Below are 23,310 nucleotides of genomic sequence, written 5' to 3'. Positions count from 1 at the left end.
AAAATAAAATCTGTTCAATAAGAAAGAGACGCCAAGGCATGAATAATATATGTTGAAAAGAAACCGTCTGATGCATAGGCCTTTTCTGAAACAAAATCAACAGAGCTGAGGAGACGGGCTTCATGAGGCCGTGCTCCTTCCTGATGACCGATGGAGCTAACAGTTAGGAGAGGAGGAGCTCATCAGGCCCATCCCTCCCTGTAGATAGTTCAAGGTCTCCATGGACAGGATAGACATTTCTTCAGTGGTGTAGCCACAGTCAGTAGCCCACACTCCTGTAACAGCCTCTCGTCTCAACCCTGATGGAATTCAGTGTTCTATCAAAAAACAGACATGGAGGCAGAAGATAGTGGGCAGGGAAAGGAAGGGATCCACGGGAGTGGAAGGGGGCAAGAGAAGATGCTGAGGGAGTAGGATCAAAATAAGTAATGCATGTATGGAAATATAAGAAAACACATTATTAGGTTTAAGTAATATCCACTATTAAAAACATGTAAACGTAAACCGAAGACTGAAGCCAAAAGAACAGACAGACAGATGGCAGGTAGACAAGAGAAAAATGAGCTACAGTCTGAGGTGGTAAAAAGATGGAACCCTAGCCCCACAAGTCCATCCACAACCCAAACAGGGTACCATGAGAAGAGAGCTTTCTGTGTGCTGGATGAAACTGTCTCAGTGGGGAGAGCTCTTGTCTGACTGTGACTCTGGTCAAAAGCCCTCAGCTGGAAGGTCAGGACCAGGGCTGGGAGGTCGTGTATATACACATATATACACACACGCTATACATGACCATAACTCATCATACACATACATGAAATTCTTAGAAATAAAGAAACGTTTTTAAAACTGCTTTATTTGTATCGATGCGTAGCCAGTATGACTGTCTGTGCACAATGTGCTGCCTGCAGAGGCTTGAAGAGGGATCAGATCCCCGGAACTAAAGTTGAAGATGGCTGTGACTCGCCATGTGGGTATGGGAATTGAACCCAGGTCCTCTTCTAGAGCAGTCAGGGCTCTTAACCACTGACCCATCTCTCCAGCCCCAGAATAAAGAACTTTTTGGTTTTTAAGAGAAGCTCTGACATCCCTCTCTCCCAGCACCAGAGAAGACATGGCCTGCTGCTCCCCCGCCCGAGCTTTCCTCCTGTCTGGCAGCTCAATGACAGCTTTCCAGACAAGAGAGACTGTACTGGTTAGTTTTGTGTCAACTTGACACAAGCTGGAGTTAACATAGAGAAAGAAGCCTCAGTTGAGGAAATGCCTCTATGAGATCCAGCTGTAAGGCATTTTCTCAACTAGTGATCAAGGGGAGAGGGTCCAGCCCATTGTGGGTGGTGCCATCCCTGGGCTGGTAGACCTGGGTTCTATTAGAAAGCGGGCTGAGCAAGGCAGGGGAAGCAAGCCAGTAAGTAATATCCCTCCATGGCCTCTGCATCAGCTCCTGCTTCCTGACATTTTGACTTCCAGTCCTAACTTCCTCTGCTGATGAACAGCAATGTGGAAGTGTAAGCTGAATAAACTCTTTCTTCCCCAATTTGCTTCTTGGTCGTGATGTTTTGTGCAGGAATAGAAACCCTGACTAAGACAGAGACGCTGTCTCAAAAGAAACAATGATGACACATGAGAAACGAGGTTAATCCCTGGCCTCCACATATCCATGCACACATGTGCATGCATACTTACATTTATATGAACACACACACACGTGCATACGTGCTCAAAAAGAAAAGGAGGTATAGTTAATGTGGCACCTCTCTTCTGGAGACTCTGTGAAACTTCACAGGGAAACCTTATAGCCCTAAATCCTTATCTTGGGCTCTGACTGCAGATGGCATAGCCTAGAACAAGAAAAACATGATGGCAGTGCTACAGACAGGTTCTAGAATCACCTGGGAATCATTCTCTGGTGGTGGCTAAGGGAATATATAAGTTGGGTTAACTGGCTGTGGGTGGCCCCATCCCGTGGGCTGGGATGCTGGACTGAACACCAGCTTTCACCTCTCACTGTGGATACTGTGTGACCAGGCAGCTCACACACCTGCCGCCATGCCTTCCCTGCTGTGGTGGACTGGAACTGTGAACACAGTAAATCTTTCTTCCTTAATTGCTTCCCTCAGAGTATCTTATCCCACCAATGAGAAGAGCGGGTACCACAGAAATGTGACACTCTGGAGAGTGAAACAGAGCCTGGCTAGTTTTAGCTGCTGACGTAACACAGCTACTCTGAAAGAGTCTACGCTGAGTAACTGACCAGGTTAGACAGGCCTGCGGCCAGGTCTTCGAGAGACCATCTTAACTGACTGTGCCTGATATGGATGGTACCTTCCCTAGACAGTGGTCCAGGGTAGACAAGAAAGCCAGCTGAGCAACTGATGGAATAGATGCAGAGACCCACAGTCAAACATTAAGCAGAGCTTGGGAAATTCTGTGGAAGAAGGGCCCAAAGATATGAAAGAGCCAAAGGGTCAAGGACACCACAATAAAACCCACAAAACCAAGTAACCTGAGCCCAAACAGGCTCACAGAGACTAAACTGCCAACCAGGAAGCATAAAAGGGATTGACCTAGGCCCTCCACACATACGCTACAGCTGTGTACAGTTATGTGCGGTTATGTACAATGTGAATCTTCACATGGAACTCCTAAAGCAGGAGCAAGGGCTGTCTTTGACTCTGTTGCCTGCCTTTGGGCCTCTTTCCTCCACTGAGCTGCCTCATCTAGCCTCAGGAGAAAAGGATATCCTGCACCTTACAGCAACTTGATATGCCAAGTCTGGTCAATATCCATGAGAGGCCTCCCCTCTTCTGAGGAGAAGGCGAGGAAGGGTGGATGGTAGGGAAGAAAGGGAGAGGAGAGGACTTGGAAGAGATGAGGGATGGAAAACTGCAATCTGGATATAAAGTAAATAAAGACGTTATTAATAAAAGAGAAGGGAAGCTGAGCATTAAGCAGAGAGTGAGGCAGTGGAAGCAATATCCCATGGCCTCTGCTTCAGCTCCGGATTCAGCTCCTGCCCTGACTTCCACCAGTCATGGACTGCATGCTGGAAGTGTAGCCAAACACAAATCTCTGCCTCCACACGTAGCATTAGGTCAGGTCATTTGCCACAGCAACAAAAACCAAAATAGGACAAAGGTCATGATTAATAACTACGCCAGAGCAACAGGTATAACAATCCTGGGTAAACCAGAAAGTGGTTGTTCTATCTAGGAAGCAAAGATGTAAGCAATGATGTCTCACAGGAAGCAAGGTGGCAGAGGAAAGCTGGCTACCTCCTCAGTACACGAGAGCCAAGGTTTGTACGATTTAAACCAGATTTTTGAAGAGCACTGGAAATATTGAAAATTTCCCCCTTACTCAGCATAACGCGGAAGGCAAGAACTCAAAATATTAACTTCTATGAAAACTAAGGAAGGAGGATGACACGTTGTAGGCCAGCCTGAGCTGCAAGAAGTTCAAGATCAGCCTGTATAGCAAGACCCTGTCTTAAGGATTTTAAAGTGACTGGGAGTGTGGTACAGCAATAGAACTCCCCCCTCCTCCCCCCCCCACCCCCCCCCCCCCGCCATCCCGGCCTAGAATCCCACAATAAGAGCTGGGGTCACATGAAGCCCGGCCTAGAATTCCCCAGTGAGGGACTGAGGGGCGTGGTCAGTGCTGGAGCTCCCACCCAGAATCCCTCAGTGAGGGGTTGGGGGCGTGGTTGGGGTGGAGCTCCTGCCTAGAATCTCCCAATGAGGGGCTCAGCAGTAGTGTGTCTACCTATCATGCTGAGGTCATGAGGTCTGTCCTAGGCATCAAGGACAAAAAACAAAGGAGAGAGAGGTGTAGACTGGATTTTTGTAATCCAGACCCTAGAAACATAGCACTCTCTTCTGCTAGGTAGGAGTCCCAGGTCTCCTTCAACCTGTCCTGTAAAAGTCGGAGAAGAGAGAGCTTGACACAAGGAGAGCATTGCTGAGTGAACTTTTGTCGGTGTGTACCCTCCCTGTGGCTCCCTTTACAGTCAGCCTGGAGCACACCGTTCCTGCTCTCCTCACTTTATTAGAATCAGTGGCCTCCAGCCCCACTTTTCCTGGAGGACTGGAGAAAATCAGTGTGCTATAAATTAACCATCTCTGGGCTTCATCCCGGGAGCCCTGCCAGCTGCTCACTAGCCATCTGCACTCCATCCAGATCCTCTGCCAGTGAGAACAGCTCACGCCACTCAAGTCTGCTGACATCCTGGGCCCGGCCTTCATCTGCCTCTCTCTGTGTCCTGCAGGGCACCAGGCTCAGCAGTATTCAGAATAGTCTTCCTCCACATAGTTAGAAGGGAACCAGCCAATCTGCAAAGAGAAGAGAAACCCATCAGAAAAGCCACGTTATCTCCCTGTCTCATCACTGCAGGCTGGACCCTTCCTGCCTTGGGGCTTTCACACTTATTGCAGACTCCTCCTCTGCATGCACAAGGATGCCCTCTGCCTCCTGAAAGTCTCTGCTCTGTGTCACCTTGTCAGTAAAGCCTTCCAGTCACTCTGCTTATTGTAGTAAGCTCCACCCACTCTACACTCTTTCTCTCAATTGTTCTCCACAGAATTCACCATCATCTGAATGATCACATATTCTGCCTAATTACAGGATTAATTGCTAAACCAACTTCCCCAACACACAAGTCAACAAGGGCAGGAAGTTTTGTCTCCTACTCGCCAGACTCCCAAGAACCTAGAATAAAGATTCCAGTGCTCAGTAAGCACTTTGTCAACCTTGGAATGTTGGGTGGACAGATGGATAGATAGGTGAGTGAAGGATAGTTAGATAGATAAATAGATAGATAGATAGATAGATAGATAGATAGATAGATAATACATACATACATGGGTAGATACATGACACATGGATAGATACATAGATGATACATACATACATACATAAATATAGGAATAGATACATAGGTACATATAGGAATAGATACATACATACATAGACAGACAGATAGATACATAGATAATTGAGCATGTGGGTGGGTGGATGGTACATAAATAGATGAGTAGATAGATGAAGAGGTAGAAAATGGATAGATGGGTAGATGGGTGGATGGAAGGGAGGATGGATGAGTAAATGATGAATGGGTGGATGGAAGGGTGGATGGAAGGGTGGATGGAAGGGTAAATGATGAATGGGTGGATGGAAGGGTGGATGGATAGGTAAAGGATGAATGGGTGGATGAAAGGGTGAATGGATAGGTAAAGGATGAATGGGTGGATGGAAAGGTGGATGGATGGGTAAATGATGAATGGGTGGATGGAAGGATGAATGGATAGGTAAAGGATGAATGGGTGAATGGATAGGTAAAGGATGAATGGGTGAATGGATGGGTAAATGATGAATGGGTGGATGGATAGGTGGATGGAAGGGTAAAGGATGAATGGATGGATGGAAGGGTAAAGGATGAATGGGTGGATGAAAGGGTAAAGGATGAATGGGTGGATGGAAGGGTAAAGGATGAATGGGTGGATGGATAGGTGGATGGAAGGGTAAAGGATGAATGGATGGATGGAAGGGTGGACGGATAGATGGATAATGATCAGTAGATACACAGATGTATGATGAGTGGATGGGTGGTGTTAGATGAATAAATGAATAGATATTAGTAAAAATATGGATGATGGGTGGATGATAGGTTGGTGGATAAGTGGATGGAAGGATGGGTGGGTGGAGAGACAGACACATAAAACGATGGTTGTACAGAGAGATGGGTGACTGGGCAAATACTCCGTCTGCCCCAGACTTTCTTAAACATTCTAAATGACTCTTACAAACCCTAGGTGTGTACCACCACTCACTAAATGACAGTAAAAGTGTTTAACAAGCTTATGGCATTTCTCCAAATCATGGAGTTTTGTGAAGTGTTTTTCCCAATAGTATAAAAGTTCTAATCAGTGTCCTTATCTTCACTAAACAAATATTTGAGAAACCTTTTCAGCAAGGAAAAACACTAGATGCTCAAACTCATCAGCTGCTGAAAGGAAAAAAGGTCACAGTACAAAGTAGGAACTCAGCCAGAGCAAGCTAGCCTGAAGTGTCTCCAGGAGTATCTTTTTCCTTGAAGTCAGAACCAGAGCAGGCAAAGAGCACTGTGATTCATCCCAACTCTGCCTCCTCACACACTCAATAGTTACTGAGAACCTACTATGTGCCACACCCCGAGCCACACAGACATGAATCTCTCCATTTTATCTCCAGTATTTGTCAATCACTCTCTCCCTAGGGCCTTTTACATTGGGGGATTTGTCTTCTGTATGTTCCCCAACCTTACTGCCCTGTCTAGTTTTATATCAACTTGACACAACTTATCAGAAGGACAGGAGCCTCAACTGAGAAAATGCCTCCATAAGATCTGGCTGTAAAGCATGTTTTAAATTAGTGATCTACCACTGTGGGTGGTGCCACCCATGTCCCTGGGATGGTGGTCCTAAATTCTATTTAAAAAAAAAAAAAAAGCTGAGCAAACCATAGGGAGCAAGCCAGTAAGCAGCACCCTCCATGGCCTCTGCATCCGCTCCTGCCTCCAGGTTCCTGCCCTCTCTAATTTGATAATAAACTGTTATATGAAACTGTGAGTGAATAAATCCTTTCCTCCCATATTTGCTTTTGGCCATGGTGTTCCATCACAGAAATAGTGAACCCGACTGAATTACTGAATGTCTGCTTTGGGGGCAGGGCATGTACAGGATCTCTTATCAGCCTAGAACTCACCAATTAGATGAGGCCGACTATTCAGTGAGGCTGTCTGTCTGTCTTAGTCTTCCCAGCACTGAGATTATACATGGATATCACCATATCCAATTTTCTTTTTATAGAATAATGCAAGGATAGAAGGGAAGGGTGGTCCAGTAACAAATGTACACATAGGTGACTGAATGGATGGGTGGGTGGATGGGTGGAGTCTGAGGGTGTATGGACTGACGGATGGGCAGGTGATGGGGGGTGAATGAACTGATGGATCAGCAGGTTCTGGGATTTGAACTCAGTCTTCAAGTTTGTAACACAAGCAGACCACTGGCAGTCACTTTGGCCCCAACCCCAGAAGGGTAGACAAGAAGCTTTCTTAGGAGTCTTCTTTCCCATCTCCATCCTGACCTTAGCTAGTGCGACTGCTTGGCTAGAGTTCAGCACAATGTCAGTAAACATTATTTCACAAAGATGGCAATTGGACAGTGTTTTCTTTCCACCCAGAAACATCTCCATCTCATAGTGGGTCCTCAATAGGCTGATGTATGTGGGGAAAATATGTTGAATCTCAGCGTCCTTTTGCCTCTATGACTCGGTGTGACCTGCACAGGAGTCACACTCCACCTCACTACAGCCAGAACACTCACTGCACACCCCACCCAGAAGGACACCCCTTCAGACTCACCCGGCCATAGATCTCCCCACGCCACCAGCCTTGCTGTCCCTTCTTGTTGAGGATCTTGATGATATCACCCTCCTTAAGGGACAGTTCCGATCGGTCCCGGGCACAGAAGTCATAGCGGGCTTTGGCAGTGCCAAAGTACTTGGTGCTTCCAGCTGTGAAGTGAAAATGAGACGCCTCAGCATCTGAGATAAACACCCAGCCATCAGCCGTAGACAGTGGAGAGAGGAACATGTTCTCAGACTGGCACCATTTTGTTGGGCTTTTGTAATGGTTAGCTTCAATTGTCAACTTGACCCAACCTACAATCACCCAGGAAGAGAGTCTCCATAACGGATTGTCTACACCGTGTTGGCCTGTGGATATTTCTGTGTGAATTGTCTTAAGGAAGTGATTTGGTGTGGAATTCAGAGCTCACCATGAGGAGGCGCCATTCCTTAGGCAGGGGCTGGGAGAGACTTAAACCGAATAAGAGTGGACAAAGTAAGCTGAGCGAGTGAGCGGGCACACATTCATCTCTCTCTGCTCATGACTGCTGACAGGCTGTGACCAGCAGCTTAAGCTCCTGCCTGAGACCCCACCCTCCCCACAGTGAGAAACAGTAACCTGGAACTGTGACGTAACAGAAACCCTTTCTCCCCTGTGTTGCTTTTTGTCCTGATAGTTTATCACATCGATAGACGTGAAACTAAAGCATGCACAGCACTGAGTGACCTCTAGGCTGAGGGACACAACTCTACTTCCAACACCGTCCTTCCAGCCTGGTGAGGTTTTTAAGTAGGGTGTCATGATGTAGCCCAGTGTGGCTCAACTTGTCATCCAGGGCTGGGACCACAAATTAGCACCATCACACTTGCTAAATAAAACCAGGTCTTCCATAATTTTAATAGTGTTTTGTGTACACTCAGTTCTCTATATCTATGACTCCCTAACCAGCACATTTAGGTTCAGATTCACAGAGAGACTATATTTTGAAAAGCCATTACAGGTGGCTAGAGAGGTGATTCAGATTCAATCCAGCACCCACACGAGGACTGCCAGCCACTCATAACTCCACCTCCAGGAAGCTTCACACGCTCTTCCGTGATCCATCACCACTGCACTCAGTGCACATAACCATACAGAGACACACGTGTACACACATAATCAAAAATCAAAACTAAGGCTAAGCGTTGTCAGGGAGGAGGGCAGTGGCTACTGTGGCCATCAGGTCTGTCCACAGAGTCCGTTGACTTGCCCAGGTGCAGTGTGGGAAGACAACACTGTGGGCAGCGGGAAGCAAACACATGTAGACGTGGAAGAGCAGCTGAGGGATATGAGCGGTGACACAAAGGCCACTGCTGCTTCTGCTCCTGGGGAAATAGTGAGTCACACTGTCAATAGAGCTGTGTCCTAGCGCAGGAACGAGAGCAGGACTGCGGAGTGGAGACCACAGCTGACTGTCCGGCTCTGCTGACTTCTCAGCACTGGCCTGTCTGCTCATCTCTCTAGTTGCTTGTGTTTCAACCATGAGACAGTGCAACCACGCGCTGAATTACGGTTTTTCTGTGCTGTGTTTAACTTTGGCCAGGGATGTGTTTCCTTTGGAACCTTTGGGTTGGACAAACATTTAACCGTCCTATCTTTTAAAAGATGTCACTGGTGACTTTGGGGGGGGCCACACTATGATGAACAAGAATGTGATGGAGAGATGGGAGGGGAAGAGAAGGGAGATGGTTTGTGCACTATGAAGAGGCAGAGCTGGAGACACAACCTGGGTAGTGAGAAACAAAATGATGTGCGTAGCCTGTGCTCTACCTGAAACCATGGTGACGTTCTAACCAGTGCAGCCACCGAGGGCCATGTCTGAGTCTGTGGCACTGTAACAGCTAGAGTCTGTATCGATGTCCACAGACCGAGTTACCAACAAAGGCCAGGAGGACGGCCCTGGGCTGGGCTGCTACCTTGGGCCATTTAGATGTCCAAGGACTGGGCAGAGCTGGCCACACCCCTTGCCTGCTACAGCGCTTAGGAGAGCTGGCCCTACTCTCAAATGCCAGGAGGTGGCATGGATGTGAAAGAGATACCCCATCCCCACCCCCACCCCTACTCACCGCCTGCCCTCACCTACTCCCCTAACCCCACCCACTACACCCACTCCCAGGCAAAGCAGGAGAGTGGTTAGGGCACAAAGTGCTATCAGGCAGAACTACTCAGTAACAACCCAAGCTCAGAGTCATCCCCCTGCAGCGTCTGCTCCATCTAGGAACTGCTGGAGCAGGTGAAGGGCAGTTCTGTAGATCTAAAGCTACAGGATCTCTGTGACACAGGGCAACAAGAGGAGCCCAGGAGTGGAACAGTATTGAAAGTGTGGCAGAAGACAGAGGCCTCGAACCAATGACTCACTACAGTGACCGTTTGAGTGACGCTGTTTGAACAAGGCAGGTTTACTGTACGGCACGCTGTGACACACTGCGGCTTTCATGGTGAGGTGGGAGTTTTCTTTCTTTTGTTTTGCTTGTTTTCTTTGGGGGGTGGTTGCAGAGGTGGAGGACAGATGTGGAGAACTGAGGAGACCTCTCGGGGTCCATGATGTGAAATTCACAAGTTTTACAGGCAAATCAACGGAACTAGAAACTATCATCCTGAGTGAGGTAACTCGGACCAAAGGGAACATGAATGGTATGCACTCACTAATACGTGGATATTAACCAAAAAAGTAAAGAATATCCAAGATACCAACTACAAAACTCCAGAATGTTTACAAGGGAAGGACCCAAGTAAGGATGCCTCAATCTCACGTGGGAGAGAGAAGAAAGCAATCATGGGGGGGCAGAGGGAGGGAGGGATATGAGTGGAAGAGGAATCTGAGGGGGGTGGGAAGGAAACATGATCAGTATTGGGTGGGGAACAGGACTAAAGCCCTGAGGGCCAGCAGAATGGAAACCTCGGGAGGTATGAGTTGGGGGACCCTCTAGGATGTACCAGAGACCTGGGAGGTGAGAGACTCTCAGGACTCAAAGGAAGAAACATTAGATGAAATGTCCAACAGTAGGGAGAGAAAACTTCTAGAGCCCACCTCCAGCAAAAAGACAGGGCATCAAGTGAGGGATGGTGTTACCATCCCACAGTCAAAACTCTGACTTAGAATTGTTTCTGTCTGAAAGAACTGCAGGTATAAAAATAGAGAAGAGCCTGAGGGAAAGGAGGTCTAGTGATAGGCCAAAGTGGAATCCAGCTCAAGGGGAGGTTCCAAGGACTGACACGATTACTACATATATACATATAATATATATCATATATATTAACTATTACTATATATACATACATATACATACACACACACACACACACACACACATATGGGCTGGAAAGATGTTTCAGTAATTAAGAATGCTGGCTGCAGCCAGGTAGTGGTGGTACATAGCACTTGGAACACAGGCACGTGGATTTCTGGGTTCAAAGCCAGCCTGGTCTATAGAGCAAGTTCCAGAACAGCCAAGATTACACAAAGAAATTCTGCCTCAAAAAGAATAGAGACAAAAGAAGGAAGAAAGGAAAGAAGAAGGAAGGAAGGAAGGAAGGAAGGAAGGAAGGAAGGAAAAAGAAAAAGAAGACCTGGGCTCAGTTCCCATCACCCACAATGGACAGCTCACAATCACCTATAACTCCAGCTCCAAAGATATACTGCCCTTTTCTGGCCACTACAGATACTGCACTAGTGTGGAACACACACCCAGGTGTATACATACAGCACACATAAAAATAAATATTTAGCAAATGAAAGGGGACATCTCCAACATCACACAATGCCACATAAGTAAGCATTTGGTAAAGAATTATTAAAAGAAAAGGTACAGACAAGCAGGTAGTCTCTGGAAGCCCTGGTTCTCCCTCCACCAAGAGAAGGCACCGGACAGCTCCAGAGTGTGGCATCCTCCTACCTGGAGGCTTGTTGATGGCTCTCCTCTCCGGTTCCTTATAAGGAAACTGCAAGGTGGTATCCAGCGACTTGAAGCAATCTTTGAGGGAATTCTGCTGATAAAACTCCACCAGTTCCTGGAAAAATAACCACAGAACGCTCATTACCCCCAAAGGCCAGCCCACGGTGCAGCAGACCTCAAGCCCTGGTCTGCACTGCAAGCAGCCGTTTGCCTGCCCCTGTGATGGGAAACTCCTTCCTCTACTGGGACAGCAAGGACCATCTGCGGAAGAGACCCTGCAATGGGTAATATTGACTTGCCTAAGAGACCAGCCTGTGGCCATGTCTACATTAAGTTAACTGGGATGGGCAGAGCCACCTGAGCATGGGCGGCCCCATCCCATGAGGTGACAGTCCTCAGTTTGTGCTCTGGAAGAACCTGTCCCTCGTTAAGCTGCTTTGTTGGTTGTTTTCTCACAGCAATGAACAACCGGCACCACAGCCTAAGGCCAGTCCTGCTGGACAGCCAGTTCATTTTACTTCCTGCCAAGCTCACAAAATAGGATTGCCAAATTCAAGGCCTCCCATCAATGCCCATGTTTATATAATTCATAACCATCTAAGTGCAGACCAGTGCACCAGAACATGTCACCAAGGTCTCCTAGGAACCCCCAAGTGATGAAGATGTTCACAATTCTCCCATTTTATATTTGTTTGTTTGGGGGATAAATGTTAAGGTTCTGTCTTCTACTGTTTATTGTAATGCTAAGTGCTGGCCTCTAAGATTTGGAGTCTGCAGTTCCTGGGGGACCCTGCCCCAGTTAAATCTGATTGGTAAATAAAGATGCCAACAGCCAATAGCTGGGGAGAAGGGACATAGGCATGGTTGAAGTTTCCCAGGCTGGGATCACAAGGAAGGAGCAGGAAAAGGAGAGCCACCATTTAAGAGAAAGAACGTACAGGGGCGAGGAGAGCTACCATGGGCTAAAGGGCCAAGAAGCCATGGCCCAGAAGGCTGCCCACCTGGGTTAAGAGAAGCCAAGATAGAGCACAGTAAAGAGTGAGCGAAGGCTGGTTATCTATGGGAAGGTGTTTTCTGACAGCATGGAAGGAAGGCAGCTGCCCAGCTATTGTGATACCTAAGGCATATTTAAAACTATAAAGGCTGTGTGTGTGTGTGTGTGTGTGTGTGTCTTTCATCTGGAGACATAAATGGTTTAAGGTAGAAAGGAGCCTTAAATTTATTTTTGGTTTTATTCCAAACCATCAGAATTTCTTAATCATTGTTTATTACAGATGAATGTCAAGGAGTGCATGTGGGAGTCAGAGGCCAACATGTAGGAGTTGATTCTCACCATCCACCATGCAAGTTCAAGGGACAAAAGTCATGTGGGCCTTCCCCATGATCTATAGTCCTGAGAAGGAACAGAGGTCACTGAATGAAAATTCATAACTTAAAATGTGATGATGATGATGTGTGTGCATGTGTGTGTGTGTGTGTGTGCATGTGTGTGTGTGTGTGTGTGTGTGTGTGTGTGTGAACCTGTGAAAGTCACAGACTCTGTGGAGGAGGCAGGTCTTTCCTTCCATCTTTAGGGTACCAGCGACTGGCTGCTGGCCTTGACTTGGTTCGATTGGTGGGAATCACCATGGCCCACTGAACCAGCCCTCTCTCATTTTACAAACAGAAACAGAGACAGAGACACAAGTTCTCTGCCCAGATCCCACAGCCATGGCTGGTAGCTGAGTTTAGAACTGGCCTCGGTAAAGACTTTGTATTTGATTTCAGCTTCCCAGTGTGTTGATTTATGGATATGTCTTTCAGAAACTGCTCGTGCTGGTGACTAGTTGGGTCCAAATCCAAGGGCATCCCACAAAAAGAAACAAAGAAGAGCCCTACTGCAGAGACCCAGACTGAAAATGTCCAATGCCATTTTTTTAAACAAAGAAAATTGGAGGCAGGGCTGGTGAGATGGCTCAGTGGGTCTTGCCTCAAAAACCTGAAGACCTGGGTTCCACCCCAGAACCCATCTAAAGATGGAAGGAGAGACCTCCCTCCACAGAGTCTGTGACCTTCACAGTTCACTGTAGTGAGGATGTGAACACCCAACAGTAATGAGAAGGAAGAGGAGGAGAATCTAATTTTTAAGTTATGAATTTTCATTCAGTGACCTCCATTCCTTCTCAGGACTACAGATCACGGGAAAGGCCCACGTGACTCCCACACACTGATCTGCTTTAAATGTCTAGAATAGAATAAAGAGAATCAACAGGAGAGCAGGCAGTAGCTAAACACTCATAAATTCCCACCAAGACAGGCAGTGCTCAGGTCATGCGGAGGCAGTTCGGAAATCTGCAAGCATCTGTCCGGCCTGAGAAACAGGCAGGCAAAGGGTGGGGCTTGAGTGTGGTGGTTTGAATATGTTTCACCCAGGGAGGGGCACTATTTGGAGATGTGGCCTTGCTGAAGTAGGTGTATGTCACTGTGGGCATGGGCTTTAAGATCCTCATCCTAGCTGGAAGTCAGTATTCTGCTAACAGCCTTCAGAGGAAGACTTCAGCGAACCCTCAGCTCTGCCTATACCGTGCTGCCATGCTCCTGCCTTGATAAGAATGGACTGAACCTCTGATAGGACTTGCCTTGGTCATGGTGTCTGCTCACAGCAGTGAAACCCTAATTAAGACAGTGAGTGTGCACAGCCATGCACATGAGTGTGGGTATGTATATGGGTACCAAACGTTGATTTTAGGTGTCTTCCTCTATCATGCTCCACCTTATATTTTGAGGAGATGCCTCCCACAGAGCCTGGAGCTCCCTGGTTGCCTACCCTGATTCAGTGGCAAGCTCAGGAGACCCATTTGTCCCCAGCTCCCAGAGTTGGGGTTACAGACTTGCACTGCCACACCTGGCTTCTACATGAGTAGAAGCCATCTCCACAGCTCAGCCTGCTTGGCATCAATAAACGTTGCTTCATAAGCGTGATTTGTCATAACTGTTTGTGTCACGAGGTCTTTAAGTTCATGGTTAGTTAGTGGCTCCGTGGGAAGGGCTTCTCTAAAGATAAAGTAAGGACCCTAAGCACAGGCGCAGACATTGCTACATGGGCTCTGAGCAGCTTAGGTGAGGTTAGCAGACAGCATCCCTTACCAGAAGGCCCCGAAAAGCCTTCTTCTCTGTGATCCGGTACAACCCCTCTGACGTCATGATTTTAATATGCTTGACCTCCACGTTATACCTGGAGCGAGGGAGAAAGATAATCAGACAATTGAGTCCCGAGTCTGAGGATCTCTATCAGCCACCCAGGCAACTAGTCCCAAGGAGAGAAGAATTTGAGTCCCGAGTCTGAGGATCTCTATCAGGCACCCAGGCAACTAGTCCCAAGGAGAGAAGAATCTAGCTAGACTCCATCAAGCAAAGGGAGCCCTGCAGTTCAGAGTCTGGAAGAGTGCCTGACCCATCCCTTTCCCGGGTCTCTGCTAAACTTCCATCACTGCCTTATAGAAGGAGTTTCCGGTTGTCCCTGAGGTGGCTCGTCCTGAAGGTCAGCCTCACAGGGCTTAGAATCACCGAAGACCTCTGGGCATGTCTGTGTGGGAGTTTCTACATTGAGTTAACTGACAGGAGAAGCCCCATCCAGAATGAGAAGGGCAACATCCCACGAACTGAAGTTCTGGACTGAATAAAAAAAAGAAAGAAAGCTGAACAGCCAGCATTCATCTCTGCGCTGGCCAGTTTTACATTGACTTGACATGAACTAAAGTCGTTTGCGAAAAGGGAACCACAACTGAAAACATGCTTCCATCAGATTGGCCTATGGGGCATTGTCTGGCTTGATGAGTGATGTAAGAGAACCGAGCCCACTGTGGGTGGTTCCATCCCTAGGCTGGTGGTCCTCAGCTCTACAAGAAAGCAGGCTGAGCCAGCCAGGGGAAGCAAGCCAGTAAGCAGTGCTCCTCCATGGCCCGTGCCTTCAGTGAAGTCACAGTGTAAGCTGAAACTAACTCTTTTGGTCATGGTGGGCTTTCCACAGCAATAGAAACCCTAAGACACAGTCTGCTCCCTGAGTGTGGATACGATTCGACCAGCTGCCTCGTGCTCCTGCTACTATGCCTTCCCACTAGAGTGGGCAGTTCTCTCCAACAGCAAGCCAAGCCAACCCTTTCTCCAGTAAGTTGTTTTTGTTAGGGACTTTATCACAGCAGTGCAACATGTAAACCCCCTGCCTCAAGGGTGTGTTGAGAAGCCAGTAGGACCCTGCAGAAGAGACAGTGTCCTTGGATAGAGGGAAAGACTGCTCTACAACATGACAGATGGTGGGACGGGAAGGACTGCTATCCAGAAAACGAAGGTTCTGTTAATGTGGAGGCTCACAGAACAATAAAGAGACACCAGCCTGTGAATATGGCCGACAGCACACTAAGACAGAGAGCACAGGGAGAAGATGGCGTTTCCGCCAACAGGGGAAGCTGGTAAGACAAGAAACCCAGAAATGCTTTTGTGTTTTAATTGCTGAGGGGTCACCCAGATAGCTCAGCAAGTAAAGGGGTTTGACAAAAAGCTTGACAACTTGCGTTAAACCCCTACGACTCCCATGTTGGAAAGTGAGAAGTGACTTTGTCAGGTTGTCCTCCAGCCTCCACATCGAACACTGGAAATAAACATTTTCAAACCAGTGAACTCCCACAAAAGAAAAAACAAAACCCAAAGCTAAAAATAAAGTTGGAAACATGAGTAGAGCAGCCAGCATCTCAAGTTAACTCCCCGGTAGCTGCACTGAGCTTGGCAGGCAAGGTGGCTACAGCAGCCAGTCACATGCACAGGAGGAGTGAGTCCCGGCACTAAGCTTTTGCAAGCACAGTCCTGGAGTCCAGGGACTACGCCAGGCTGGCCACTGAGGTCCTAGGATCCTCCTGCCTCTTCCTATCCAGTTGTTGGGGTCACAAGCACAGCCAGACTCGGCTTTACGTGGCTGCTGAGAAATCACACCAAGGCCTGAATGTGGTGTGGAGGGCACTTCTCAAACAGCCATCTCCCCAGCTCCTATCATGGGGTATTTTCTGAAGCCATTCTGCAGATGCAAATCAAAACTACATTTAGGTGCCATCTGACCCCAGTCATTACGGCTGTCGCCAAGAAAAAGCACAACCGAAATTCTAGAGAGGGTTGGGTGAGCAAAGACCCTGTGAGGTTGCAAACTCTTGATGAAAGCTAAGCTAGAATTTTACTCCTCAACCAAAACCAGGGTAAGATCTTTAGGGGCTGGGGAGTCGGCTAAGTTGGTGCCAGCTTGCTGTTCAAGCATGAGGACCAGAGTCTTGTTCCCAGTACCCACATAAGAAGAGCAAGGTAGTCATGACACTTGTAACCCCAGCCCAGGCAGGCAGACACAGCGATTCCCTAGGATTCGCCGGCAGCCATCATAGCCTGTTCTCAGTGAAAAACAATGCTTCAAAACTCGAGGTAGAGACCACTGAGATGTTACCTGCCACCAAGCCTAACAACATGAGTTCAAACCCTGATACCTATATTGTGGAAAAAGAGAACTGACTCCGACACATTGTCATTGACTCCATGTGCATGCTGTGGCATACGTGCCACCACACACATAATTAATTGATTGATTGATTGATTGATTGATTAATAAAATGTTTGACTTTTTGAAAAACACCTACCATCAGCCTGCAGCCTCCACATGTGGACACATTGGCAAATGCCCACACACATGACCACAAATAACAAAAAATAATATTACAAGTAAAAGTCACAGTTCAATGGTAGGGATGGAAGATAGTAGTGTGGTGACCAGGAGATCGGTCCTGGGGCAGCTAGATCTTATGTCCCAAGAATATTTGGTCATCATATCCACATGATACCAACAAGCCTGTGTTCATATTACAGAACTATCAACAATCAGAACATGAAATCAACAGAAGAAACTATGATAGACACATACTATGTGAATGTGGAACAAAATTCAGCCACATAAAAAGACGACATCCTGTCCTTTACAATGTGGAGGAACTGGAGGATGTTATATTAAGTGAAATGAGTCAGACACAGGAAGACAAACATCAGTTTCTAAAGCATACATTATAGCTAAAGGCGTTGGCCTCAAATAGGAATAGAGAGAAAAGATTCAATGGGAGGGAGAAGGAAGGGGGCGCAAAGTACGGGAAGGAGGAGAAGGGGAGGAAAGCGAAGGTCAGTAGAAATCAGTAGTTTAATAAAAGGTGCCTGTGGACAAGTGTACACTTTTGTATGGTAAATGACAAGACAGTCTTGACAAGCCCAGGTTATGGTCAGAGTAGAAGAAGCCCAGGTGAAAGGGGTGTAGCCAGGAAGGGAGGAGCCCAGGTGAAAGGGGTGTGATCAGGGAGGGAGGAGTTACTTAATGCTGATGGCGAATTCCGCTGTATCTTTCACCCTCTGCCGCACCAGGTAGGTCCCATCAGAGCGGTTGGTGAGGATGTTCTCAGCGCCTGCTCGCTCCATGGGGCCCGCATACCTGCCAGGACACACCTGAGTCAGTCACGCCAAAGGGTACAAGGTTGGGTTGAAGCTCAGGCTTTTGGGGATCCCTAGAATTTAACCATTTGCTTTGTTGGGCATCTTCTGAGCTCACATTAGAACTAATCTCTATGAGGTTAAGGGAAGGGCTAGCTGGAGGACTCAGCAGGTAAAGGAGCTTGCTACCAAGCCTGAGGACTTGAGTTCAATCCTTCGGAACCACTAGATAAAAAGAGAACCAACTCCTGCAAGTTTTATTCTGACCTACACACACACATACACACACGCACACATGAACATATACACATGCACATACACAAAGTGTAAAAACATTTAAAGGAAGGCTGAAATAAATAAATAGTATTTTAATGCAATATTAAAAAAAAACCAATTAAAGCCAACTTACAAAAAAAAACATGAGGCCAAGCTGAACAGATGGCTCAGTGGTTAGAGTATCAACTGTTCTTCCAGAAGTCCTGGGTTCAATTCCCAGCAACCACATGGTGACTCACAACCATCTTTAACAGGGATCTAATGTCCTCTCCTGGTGTGTCTGAAGACAGCTACACTGTACTCAAATAAAGCAAATAAATCTTTAAAAAGAAAAAAAAATGAGACCTATGCACAGCCACAGTGAGGCCTCAAGGACACCATGTTCACACAGTGAGGCCTCAAGGACACCAAGGCCAGAGCAAAAAACAGACACCAAAGGCCACACAGTGTGCAACTCTAAATGAGAAATGTCCACAGAAGAAGATAGAGTCCGGGGTTTGGGGAGGAGTGAGGGAGGGGGAAGGGAGGGAGAGAGAGAGAGAGAGAGAGAGCAGATTTATGGGTGCTGAGGAGACTGGTCAGGAGAATCCTGCTTAAAGGAATAGGACTGTGGGATGGGTAGAGAGTTCTGGAAATATAGACAATGGCTGCCGTTCTGGATGCACCAAAACATAGTGAATACAGATGTAAATGTGATTGTAATATAATATATTTTGATGTGATACATTTATGTCTTCTTTAAATTTCATTATTGTTGATTTAGATGTAGAATGTGGCTTTTTAAAGATTTATTTATTTCATGCACATGGGCACACTGTTGCTGTTTTCAGACACGCCAGAAGAGGGCACTGAATCCCATTACAGATGGTTGTGAGCCACCATGTGGTTGCTGGGAATTGAACTCAGGACGTCTGGAAGAGCAGCCAGTGCTCTTAGCCACTGAGCCATCTCTCCAGCCCAAATGTGGCTTTTTTTTTAAAGTGAAGAAAAAGTAAAATATAAAAATATTGCTTTTGTTTTATAGTTTTTGTCTGTTTAAACTTCCATCACTCTTTTGTGGGTTCTTTGTGAGTTCTTCTTTTCTCTGTCTCCTAACAATGTCTTCTGAGGCTCGGCTCAGCGTGGGCTGGCTTGGCGGCCGCCTCTCAGTCTGCAGCCGGATTGGCGGTCATCAGGTTTTATCCTGACTCTTCCCAGCCTGCTCAGTCGCTTTTCCTCTTCTGTCTCCCACTCCTTCCTCACTGCTCCTCCACGGGCCCAGCCTCTGCTGGACTTCCACTGGAGACCAGAGGGTCATTTAAAGGGCCAGGCACACAAAATACTTCACACTAGACTGAGACTGGGGGTCAGTTCTCTCCTCACACTACAGAAATAAAGATTTGCTTTGTTCCTTGAACTCAGGTCCTAGGACTTAGCAGCAAGCGCTTTCATCCACTGAGTTATCCACCAGCCATGTCGGTCTACTTACACAATTCATGCTGAGTATCCATGCTTACATGTGGAAGCACAGGTAGAACATGTTATGATATATGCAGCATTATTAACAAAGTTACATTAAATGTATAATCATATATATAGCTACATTTTATATATTGTGAATATATATAACATATTTTTATATCACCACCATCACCATCACCACTTATGCTGCTATCACTCTCACAACTATCATCACCACCATCATATTCATCAGGATTATATTCTCCTCTCCACAATTAACACCATCACCAAAACAACATCACCACTATCACACCATTATCACAGCCATTACCATGATCATCATCAGCAACACTATTGCCACCATCACCACCACCATCACCACCACTACCACCACCAGCACCATCACCACCACCACCACCATCACCACCACCATCACCATCACCACCACCACCATTATCACCACCACCATCACCACCATCACCACCATCACCATCCCCATCATAACCATTACAACAGTCTGGGGCATGACTTTCATAATTGCTCAGAATCAGGGACCTTCCTTTCCCCTGTCCTTCCCCAGCAGCTCTTAGCCCAGGATAAACTCAGAAGTAAGTGCCTGGGATCCAAATAATAAAGTACTGGTCATTCTGAAAACCTCCACGTTCAGCCTGAGTTCTCCCTTCAACCACTCGTTCTGCATCAGACAACCATTTTAAAGTAAGGAAACATGTCTGTACTCACCAGAGATGAACAGACAGGTCCTGAGGAGGGCCCTGAGAACACAGACAAAAACCCAAACTCAGAGAAAATACCCTTGCCTTGAAGACTTTAGGGACGCCCACACTCATCCACTCCACTAATATTTTCTGAATTGGTTCCATGTTCCAGGTATGAGCTATCCATGGGAGAAACAACTCTAGAACCCCATTTCCCCTGTGTGTTTACATCATAGTATATATAGTTTACATATATTAACCTCAAGCTAAGTATGATGGCTAATTTTCCAACATGCCCCAAACTACAATCACCTGTGCAGGGTCTCGATACATACTGTGTAGACCGGGCGCCCAGTGCGTGTGTGTGTGTGTCTGTGGGGAATTTTCTACATCGTATTAACTGATATAGGAAGCCCGGCCCACTGAGGAGGGATCATTCCATAGGAAGGAGGTCCTGAACTTTCTAAGAGGATAAACTGATCTGACACAGCAAGTGAGCCAGTGACAACCGGTGACGATGCAGGCAGTCACGTCTCTCTGCTCGTGACAGTCAGTGTGACATGAGCAGCTGTCTGAAGTTCCTGCTGAACTGGATCCTTTTCTCCCCCAGGTTGCTTTCTGTCAGGGCATTTTATCCCAGCAACACAAATGAAACTAGAACACCAAGGACGGGGTTTATTCACATCAACAAAGGACAAGCGTCTACACAACGTGGCAGACGACATGGAAGTAGGAGCAAGAAGGCCTGGAGGAAAAAGTGGGAACAAGACTGAGGAGGGTGAAGGAGGAAGTGGGGAGCAGTGAATGCAGTCAAGGAACATCACACATATGGAGTCCATGGCTGTGTGCCATGAGTACTCACTACTTAAAACGTTATTTTAAAAGATTTCCTGACATGTTACTGTTTGCAGAAACGGTGGGTCAGAAACCAGTGGATACGTGAATGACCGTGGAGATAGAGAAGGAGACAGTGCTCTATAGGCAAGACGTCCACTACTCAGCTACACTGTCAACCCTCAGAGACAGATTTTTGTCGTCGTTTACTTTCATCGGCAATGTTGGGGGTGAGATTTGGGGCTTTGTACATAAAAGTAAGCACACTACCCCCTAGCTATGTCTCAGCCCCTCACTGACAGAGGGACTGTCCTAGGCAGGGCTCCACCCCTAACCACAACCCCAGTCCCTCACTGGGGGATTCTAAGCAGGGCCTAGCCACACCCCTGAGCCACCGCTTATACCTTGAGATAACCAATCAATACCACACAAACTGGAAAGAATGGTAGAATTTGAAACTCACAATTAATTTGACACTATAAATACTTAAGTTCCGAGTGAGGGCATATAAATGTAACATGAAAATAATGGGGAGCTGTTTGGAAAGAGGATAGGGAACAGCAGAAAGGGGAGATAAGGGAGGGCATTCGGGGGAGTTAACAACACAAGCAAAGGACAATGGTTGAAACATATAAGACTGTCACCATGAAGCCCATTGTGTGGGTTGATGTTAAGGTGATACATGATTGGACAGTGGAGAGGTAGACAGGGAGAAGGCTAAGAAAAAGAAGAAGCAGAACTGGGGAGAGAGATCCTGGGAGGAACAGGGATGGAGGCAGATGTGTACGTCTCTCTCAGTGCATCTCTAGCTTGATAAAGTTGTTATTATTATTTCTAAGGGTTTCTATGAGTCTATTTATCTCATATAGATGAGCAGTTTGTATCTTTGTCCATTGGTTGTAAGCTTATTGTGTAGAGGGTTTGTGGATTGAGAATAAACCTGCTTGATAAGTTACCGGGCTATGGAGTCACTTTTGTACCGGCTGGTAGAGAAAAGGAACACGCCGGAGCAGTTGTTTCCACCCAGGACAGAAGCAGCAGAGGCAGTGGCGTGAACCGGGCCAGAGTTCTTAGAGGTGGCCTAGAGCACAAAGTGGTGTGGGGAACGCATGGTGTGCGCTCGGTTCCACAGTAGAGCGGCGTCCATGGAGTGAGACCGAGGGGGCCGATAAAAGGCTAAGCCATCTTTTTAATATTTACCACAACACATTATTTTGATATTAAGTAAAAGTTAATTTACCTTTAGTAAAGGTTCTCACCACCACTTCTGAGCACACAAAGTTCAATACCCAGGATCTATCTAGTGGCAGGGGAGACATAGCTCCTACAAGTTGTCCTCTGTCCTCCACATACAAGCCATGGAATGCACACTCACAAGCAAACAAAATAAATCAACAAGCAGAGAGTAACGGGAAAACAATCTGAAGGTGAACTAAGAATGCTGAACTTAAAGGATGTGGCCCCTGGTAGATGAACCGAGCTCCAGTCAATGGCCTCATACCCATGAGTGTGTGGGCCGCACAACTTAGACTCTGGATTCTTTAAAAATAATAATAATAATAATAGAACACAGCATTGGTCAGGATGAGAGTGGATGTGAGAGGAATTAGAGGGATGAATGGTGGGTGAATGTGATCAAAATATATTCTGTGTATGTGGGAAATTCTCCACGAATGGTACTGATAAAACAAAAAGGGAAAATAACAATGCGCAGAGAGCCACTGAGGAGGAAACAACAGATATGCCCATCAGGAGCCAGAAAGAAGGAGGCCATGATGCCTTCAGAGGACTCAGCTCAGTGTTTGGGAAAGAAGCTAGGGACTGGCCCACCTTCTGAGCATCTGCTCTGTCCCATACAACACTCCAAGGAAAATGCAAGTTGTTTCACAAAAAAAAAAAAAAAAAAAAGCAAGAAGCTTCTACATCACCAGTCACATGCTGACTAAAGGTGGCTCAGAGATGTGACCTGCCATGATAAACAGGAAGGGGAGGGGCTAAGACACATGGATGATTCATGACTCAGTCTCAACTTTCTGATTGGCCCAGTCTGCTAGGGCCCTATCTGAACCCCTTGACCCTCACATAATCCAGAACTGAGACACTCACATGAACATAGGGACGCACTCTGTTACAGGGAAACCAGCCAACTTCGTTTGTAGCAGTATTTCTTCCCTAAAAATGCAGGAGACAAAAGCATGGTTAGAATGTACAGGTATCCATTTGTGTGGGGGGGGGGGCGATA

The 23,310-nt window shown here is 46.8% G+C and overlaps 1 protein-coding gene across 4 annotated transcripts in view; it reads right to left on the bottom strand.

The window, feature by feature from the left end:
- Nucleotides 1-4,223: 4,223 nt before the first annotated feature.
- The window catches only part of VAV1 (vav guanine nucleotide exchange factor 1), a gene marked incomplete at its 5' end in the record, with an annotated part of 44,125 nt that continues 25,038 nt past the window's right edge, over nt 4,224-23,310 (bottom strand). For 2 of the 4 annotated variants that reach the window (XM_080917368.1, XM_080917371.1), the window contains 7 exons: nt 4,224-4,328; nt 7,400-7,551; nt 11,320-11,434; nt 14,446-14,533; nt 17,687-17,803; nt 20,260-20,291; nt 23,175-23,240. In XM_080917368.1, coding sequence (XP_080773494.1) covers nt 4,275-4,328; nt 7,400-7,551; nt 11,320-11,434; nt 14,446-14,533; nt 17,687-17,803; nt 20,260-20,291; nt 23,175-23,240 — 624 coding nt within the window. In that variant the 3' untranslated portion in view covers nt 4,224-4,274. The remainder of the gene's footprint in view (nt 4,329-7,399; nt 7,552-11,319; nt 11,435-14,445; nt 14,534-17,686; nt 17,804-20,259; nt 20,292-23,174; nt 23,241-23,310) is intronic. The other 2 variants (XM_080917370.1, XM_080917369.1) reach the window with 2 other exon arrangements.

This window comes from Micromys minutus (genome assembly GCF_963924665.1).
Source record: "Micromys minutus genome assembly, chromosome: 5".
NCBI lineage: Eukaryota > Metazoa > Chordata > Mammalia > Rodentia > Muridae > Micromys > Micromys minutus.
The sequence above is the reverse complement of the archived record's forward strand: the minus strand, read 5'-3'. Positions and strand labels throughout refer to the sequence as shown.